The following is a 7923-nucleotide window of genomic DNA, read 5'->3' on the forward strand; positions in this document are numbered from 1 at the left end:
CTCGAAACAGTATGCAGGGCTAGGGAGCTGTGAAGAGCGGTCGAATAAACACGAGGACGGATTTATTGTGGTATGAATACCTAAAGAGAATAAATCAATACAAGTGCCTCCTGTCGATAGCAAGAGTAACAGTAGCTGCATAATATTATCTTGCAGGCTTTTTGGACMCAGATGTTTCGAACAATACTCCCCAAGTTCTTGCTTGATTATACTGTTTGACGAAACCAGGTTGATTTAATGGTAAATCGTATTTGATGGCAATGCAATTGAGATGTAGTAATCACTGGAATAGTTTAGAAGYKGGCTGCTTTCATAGACTGTCTCAAATTCCTATCTTGTGCATGTAGCAATGCGAAGTCATTTCAGAGTATTTTCTTTTTTACACGGCAGAAGATTTGATATATTTGTTTTGTTTCTCTCTCAGACAACTAAAAGATGCCTTTCTATATACTGATAAGGAGTCTGCTCTACATTAAAAACCCAATAGTACATATACAAGTAGCCCAACAATATACAGTGCATTTGGAAAGTATTCAGACCCCTTGACTTTTCCACATTTTGTTATGTTACAACCTTATTCTAAAATGGATTAAATMATTTTTYCCCCCTCATCGATCTACACACAATACAACGCTGTGTACTACTCCATTCACAGAACAGAGAAAACATGCTCTAACCAGAATAGAAAGAGGAGTGGGAGGGCCCGGTGCACAACTGAGCAAGAGGACAAGTACATTAGAGTGTCTATTTTGAGAAACAGACGCCTCACAAGTCCTCAACTGGCAACTTCATTAAATAGTACCCGCAAAACACCAGTCTCAACGTCAACAGTGAAGGGGCGACTCCGGGATGCTGGCCTTTAGGCAGAGATGCAAAGAAAAAGCCATATCTGTCCAGTGTCTGTGTTCTTTTGTCCATCTTAATCTTTTCTTTTTATTGGCCAGTCTGAGAAATGGCATTTTCTTTGCAACTCTGCTTAGAAGGCCTGCATCCCGGAGTCACCTCTTCACTGTTGACGTAGAGACTGGTGTTTTGCAGGTACTATTTAATGAAGCTGCCAGTTGAGGACTTGTGAGTCGTCTATTTCTCAAACTAGACACTCTAATGTACTTGTCCTCTTGCTTAGTTGTGCACAGGGGCCTCCCACTCCTCCTTCTATTCTGGTTAGAGCCAGATTGCGCTATTCTGTGAAGAGAGTAGTACACAGCGTTGTACAAGATCTTCAGTTTCTTGGCAATTTCTCGCATGGAATAGCCTTCATTTCTCAGAACAAGAATAGACTGACGAGTTTCAGAAGAAAGTTATGGCCATTTTGAGCCTGTAATCGAACCCACAAATGCTGATTGCTCCAGATACTCAACTAGTCTAAAGAAGGACAGTTTTATTGCTTCTTTAATCAGAAGACAGTTTTCAGCTGTGCTAACATTAATTGCCAAAAGGGTTTTCGAATGATCAATTAGCCTTTTAAAATGATAAACTTGGATTAGCTAACACAACGTGCCATTGGAACACAGGAGTGATGGTTGCTGATAATGGSCTGATGGTTGCTGTTTCYGGCTACAATAGTCATTTACAACATTAACAATGTGTACACTGTATTTCTGATCAWGTTGATGTTATTTTAATGGGCAAAAAAATTAGCTTTTCTTTCAAAAACAAGGACATTTCTAAGTGACCCCAAACTTTTGAAYGTTAGTGTAAGTATTCACACCMTTTACTCAGTACTCTGTTGAARCACCTTTGCAAGTGATTACAGCCTTGMGTTTTCTTGGTATGACGCTACAAGCTTGAAACACCTGTATTTGGGGAGTTTCTCCCATTCTTCTCTGCAGATCCTCCCAAGCTCTGCCAGGTTGGATGTGGAGTGTTGCTGCACAGCTATTTTCAGTTCTCTCCAGAGATGTTTGATCAGGTTCAAGTCCAGGCTCTGGCTGGGCCACTAAAGGACATTCAGAGATTTGTCTCGAAGCCACTCCTGCGTTGTCTTAGGGTCGTTGTCCTGTTAGAAGGTGAACCTTCGCCCCAGTCTGAGGTCCTGAGCGCTCAAGAGCAGGTTTTCATCAAGGATCTCTCTGTACTTTACTCCGTTCATCTTTCCCTCGATCCTGACTAGTCTCCCAGTCCCTGCTGCTGAAAAACATCCCCACAGCATTATGATGCCACCACCATGCTTCACTGTAGGGATGGTGTCAGACTTTCTCCAGCTGCGATGCTAGGCATTCAGACCAAAGAGTTAAATCTGACATGTCCCTTTTACTGAGGAGTGGCTTCCGTCTGGCCACACTACCATAAAGGTCTGATTGGTGGAGTGCTTTAGAGATGGTTGTCCTTCTTTCAGGTTCTCCCATCTCCACAGAGGAACTCTGGAGCTCTGTCAGTGACTTTCGGGTTCTTGGTCACCTCCCTGACCAAGGCCCTTCTCCCCCGATTTCTCAGTTTGACCGGGTGGCCAGCTCTAGGAAGAGACTTGGTGGTTCAAACTTCTTCCATTTAAGAATGATGGAGGCCACTGTGTTCTTGGGGACCTTCAATGCTGCAGAATTTGGTACCATTCCCCAGATCTGTGCCTTGACACAATCCCTCAATTTCGAGACTCAAAGCAAGTCTGAATACTTATGCACATAAGGTATTTTTGTTTTTTATTTATAATACATTTGCAAAAATATCTAAGAACCTGTTTGGGGTATTGTGTGTAGATTTATGTGGACTTTTATTTATTTAATCCATTTTAGAATAAGGCTGTAACATAACAAAATGTGGAAAAGGTCAAAGCGTCTGAATACTTTCCCGAATGCACTGTACTGAAGCACTTCTGTGAACCTTTCCTAACAATCTTAAGTATCTTTCTTACTCCTTTCAATCTCTCTCATAATGACATTTTATGTACAATATTGGTATATAGAACATAAATTAGTACCCACATTTTTTCCCCCTATTCACAATCAACCTTCAGCAAACCCGAAGCAAATTTAAAGTAAAATAAAAAAATWAATCAGAGGACAATACAACAACGCAATAAACAGCTTTGAAACAATGTCTTATCATATAAATGTATATACTTTCTTTGCTCCCAAGACTCGTTTGAGTGTAACCTGAAAAATAAAATGAACCGTTAAAAATCCTCGTCTTCGCCTTTTTATCAGTCAATGAGGGTCGGAGGAGTGAAGTCTGTCGAAAAAAACTAAAAAGATGGGCACACGATTCCCCGACATCTTGTTCATGTGTAAACAGAGCACCAGTAGTGTCTTGGTTCCATGTCTCATCTGTACAAAAGTATAAATATATGCTTTTTCTCAAATCTTTCACATATCTAGGATGTATAGSGGACAAAAAAGGTTGTTTTTGATCTAAACCCGCCAGTGGTGCAGTATCTGTGCTGGGGTTTGTTGTTTGCTGGCTTGTGTGGACTTCTGATCTGGTGTGTTTGCTTGGTGTTGGGATTGATCGTCTCTGCATAAATAGTACGTTGCACAGTTCTGGGCCACTGGGCCAAAACAACCGTTCTGTCCGACTACAGCAAATCCATTTTGGGTCTGTAATGCAGCAGGAGGGGGGATTTCTGGAATGCAAACAAAACAAATGACAAATAAAGACTAACTGACTGAAAACAATACAGCTGGAAAAATGTCCTTCTAAACACAGACAGAGATGGATAGGCYACTACTTTGATTATATCCTTATCAKAGCCTCTAGTATAAAACATCGGGGTTTAAAATGACAAGCTCTGATCGTAACGTTCCATTCCTTTAATCTCTGGGTTTTATGTCACCATAGCACATCATGAGAGAAAAGGTCTCTAAATAGTTCTGGAGAGCAAGCTGTTCTCTCCACCGAGACTTGTGTGTGCACAGCTTATCAGCATGCAACTCTGTGGATGATCTGTGCAGAAAACATAGATTCAACACAACCTGAAAAGAAATATTTTAGTAGACTTATTCTTCCCCATTCTCTTTTATAARTATTACCTTAAATCTCCATCTTGTCACGACAACAAATTTCAAAGTGTGGTCCTTTCCCAAGATTTCCTCATTGCATAAAATGTCCAGCTGTGAATGGGAGATATAAGAATGMTGCATTTATTAACATTTCACTGGAAGGGAAATCCGCTGCACTGCATATAGAGAATAAATACCTTTAACCTTAGGGGTGTGTAATGCATGTGCCGTAACACCCACACGGTCAGAAACATGCACCGCTTTGATAATATTTTATATATTGTCCTTCTGATTCAGACTTGAGGTCTCTCTGTGCCGTCAAAATATCTACATTTCTTTGAGAGGAAACAAAGACGGAAAAGTATATTTGACGGTGGGCCCTTAGCACCTTGCGCATGGGGGGCTTTTGGAAAAGCACAAAACCTTATTTGTAGCCAATAGAATCAAAGACTTCCTCGCCAATCCACTCCTCCTCCGTGGATTAAACATTGATATTCTGTGAGGCGGCTGCCCGCATCTGCATTCGGCCAATCAATACTCTCCCCAACACAGACACTGAGGGGCTGAGGGGGAAAGGGGAGAGAGGAGGAGAGGAAGCCAGTGTGAAGCAGCACTGCCACAGCAGCACCTACTGGTAGCTGGCTCTTGCTTCTAACTGAGAAACATTGCTTTTGCCTTGATGTTATTTTACCTTGGTAACAGAGTAAAACCGTCTTGCCACAGCAAGAGTTACAGCAATAATAGACAACATGTATTAGAGTATTTATTCAATTATTGATATTGACATTAATGACATAAAWAATKGACACAATATCCAAAGATGTAGTTCTCCCTCTCCCCATGCGTACATGTGTTTGGGKGCTGAGGGACATGGCAACAAGTTTGAAAACGAATAAAAAATGATGAAACACATGGTGTGGGTGATGCAACGCATTTAGCTCATGTGGTCTGCTGAAATATCAAGATGGATGCCCCAATTATCCTATAGATATAAATATAACCCACGGGAAAGCGACGCGCTGTGCTTTGACACAGCAGGGACTGTTGACGTACACCTGTATGTTTAGTGTTGAAAATAGATTTTGAATGAAGAACGGCTCTTGATATTCAACAGACAACAACAGAGCAGCTGACAGCTGTATTGCGTCACGGACGTTGGTGATGGAAACGTGTACGCTTTGAAGACATCACACACACACACACACACACACACACACACACACACACACACACACACACACACACACACACACACACACACACACACACACACACACACACACACACACACACACACACACACACACACACACACACACACACACACACACACACACACACACACACACACACACACACACACACACACACACACACACATCTTCAAGACAGACAGATACGAGCGAGATAAAAGGCAAATTGAACACCGGCCTAAAAGTTATGTCACATCTCCCGCATACAGTTGTGACAGGCGACTCACAATGACATGACAGAAAGCAAATTATATTACAAGGGCATATTTTCCCCAGAACATATGGTGGATGGCAAAAGCTTTGTGGAGAATAATGACAGCGGAGAAAGAGGCTTGGATAGTGTATGTGATGAGGCAAACAAATGCACTGCCTTGAGAGAACCAAGAATGCCTTGTTAAAATGGATMATCTTTCAGTTTAAAGTGCATGGGAAGGGTTAAAGAGACAGCTAGTCAAAACCACATCTTGGGGCCTCCTTGAAAAGAGGTCCTTCATCACTGGACAAGCTCAAATTCGCCTAAGTGCAGGAAAATCCCCCCCTTGCCTTAAAGTGGGTTAGCCATACCTCATTGAACGATGTCAGGTTAAGCTTTTTGGCGATGAACTTCTTGAGGTGAAGGACCGTGGCTTGCGCCGAGCAGCGGATCCACTTGCGCTTCAGGCCACGGAGCTTGCTGCTGTTGCACTCCAAACAGATGCTGACCTGCAGGAGGGAAGACAAATGAACACGCATTTAAAAAATGACTGAGGTGGCACTTGAATTTTCCTTCCAGGCTTCTCAGTACTGTCATGAAGGCAGACCAGATKAACTATCCTAAACTATCATGTGCTGCAAAATACTGTACATGAAAGTGATATCAACCACTTCATTGAAAATACCATTCCACATGAGACTTGCTGTCTTCCATGGTGACTGTGTGCCATGGCATTGTCTCAAGAAGCCAGGAGATGGAGAGTGGCACACTTTTGGAGCATGGCAAACGAAGACCGTACCGCAGGTGGCTTGGCAAGTCTGTGCCTGAAGGAGTCACGTTGCATTACCAGCATCAGGCCTCTCCCTCTGACTGGCACACAGACAGACAAAGTGCCCTGGTAAAGTGGCTTATACTGCCATTTTCAGGTGATTTCTGGAGACCCAGGGAGGGATTAATAGAAACAGATGGTATTAGCAACCCCTATCTTTTTCCCGAAAACATCAACAGAGCCAGTAAAAATAAGAGCCTCCAGAGTTATGCTCAAATGTGGAAAATCATCTGCGAATAAATACTCAATGGCAATGGAACCTATCGAAAGCAAAGACTGCTGTAAAGTGTAAAGACCGCTGTAAAGTGTAAAGACTGCTGTAAAGTGTAAATGGATGGTTTTCAATGGAACGAGCAATGAGAGAGACATTATGATGCAAATAAAAGCTTTCCATTGAGAGAGTGAGGCACTGAGAGTTAATGGTAGTTCGGCAGCAGTCTTCGGGGCCGGTACATTAGTGGAATCATTAGGGAACTGCCGAGCTGGTATGACTCGGAGCAAATTCACAGATATGACTAATGCAATAGCGTAAGGCATTGAGTAAATGAAGGTCTTTCGAGCACCACCCCTTTTCACTCTTTTTGAGCTTTGTAGCGAATAGCAGGTATCGATTACTTAAGAACAAAAAATGGCTTGATAGATTCAATGGCTTAGGGAGATKATTAAATATGTTACATTTATATTCCAGTGAAACAGTTACAGTTGAAGTCGGAAGTTTACATACACCTTAGCCAAATACATTTAAATTCAGTTTTTCACAATTCCTGGCATTTAATCCTAGTAAAAATTCCCTGTTTTAGTTCAGTTAGGATCACCTCTTTATTTTAATAATGTGAAACGTCAGAATAATAGTAGAGAGAATAATTTATTTCAGCTTTTATTTCGTTCATCACATTCCTAGTGGGTCAGAAGTTTACATACACTCAATTAGTATATGGTAGCATTGCCTTTAAATTGTTAAATTTGGGTCAAACGTTTGGGGTAGCCTTCCACAAGCTTCCCACAATAAGTTGGGTGAATTCTGACCCATTCCTCCYGACAGAGCTGGTGTAACTGAGTCAGCTTTTTCTGTTCTGCCTACAAATGTTCTATGGGATTGAGGTCATGGATTTGTGATGGCCACTCCAATACCTTGACTTTGTTGTCCTTAAGCCATTTTGCCACAACTTTTGAAGTATGCTTGGGGTCATTGTCCATTTGGAAGACCAACCAGAGCATGCAGGTTAGAAGCACGGTTGAAGTCGGAGTTTAACATACACTTAGGTTGGAATCATTAAACCTCACAAATTTCTTGTTAACAAACTATAGTTTTGGCAAGTGCGGTTAGGACATCTACTTTGTGCATACCACAAGTTATTTTTCCAACATTGTTTACAGACATCATGGGAAAATCAAAAGAAATCAGGCCAAGACCTCAGTAAAAAAATTGTAGACCCCAACAAGTCTGGTTCATCCTTGGGAGAAATTTCCAACACCTGAAGGTACCACGTCATCTGTACAACAATAGTATGCAAATAGCACACATAGTGACCACGCAGCCGTCATACCCACTCAGGAAGGAGACACGTTCTGTTCTAGAGATAGACGTACTTATGATGCGAAAAGTGCAATCATCGCAGAATAACAGCAAAGGGCTTGTGAAGTGCTGGAGGAAACAGGTACAAAGGTATCTATATCCACAGAAAAAACCGAGTCCTATATCGACATAACTGA

The 7923-nt window shown here is 41.8% G+C and overlaps 1 protein-coding gene across 2 annotated transcripts in view; it reads right to left on the bottom strand.

The window, feature by feature from the left end:
• Positions 1-1439: 1439 nt before the first annotated feature.
• The window catches only part of LOC111967536 (polycomb group RING finger protein 3), a 16322-nt gene continuing 9838 nt past the window's right edge, over positions 1440-7923 (bottom strand). For both annotated transcript variants that reach the window (XM_023992627.2, XM_070444783.1), the window contains exons 4-6: positions 5753-5890; positions 3966-4046; positions 1440-3559 (exon numbers count right to left, since the gene is read on the bottom strand). In XM_023992627.2, the coding sequence (XP_023848395.1) occupies positions 3512-3559; positions 3966-4046; positions 5753-5890 (267 nt within the window). In that variant the 3' untranslated portion in view covers positions 1440-3511. The remainder of the gene's footprint in view (positions 3560-3965; positions 4047-5752; positions 5891-7923) is intronic.

The sequence above is a fragment of the Salvelinus sp. IW2-2015 genome, linkage group LG8 (assembly GCF_002910315.2).
Source record: "Salvelinus sp. IW2-2015 linkage group LG8, ASM291031v2, whole genome shotgun sequence".
Taxonomy (NCBI): domain Eukaryota; kingdom Metazoa; phylum Chordata; class Actinopteri; order Salmoniformes; family Salmonidae; genus Salvelinus; species Salvelinus sp. IW2-2015.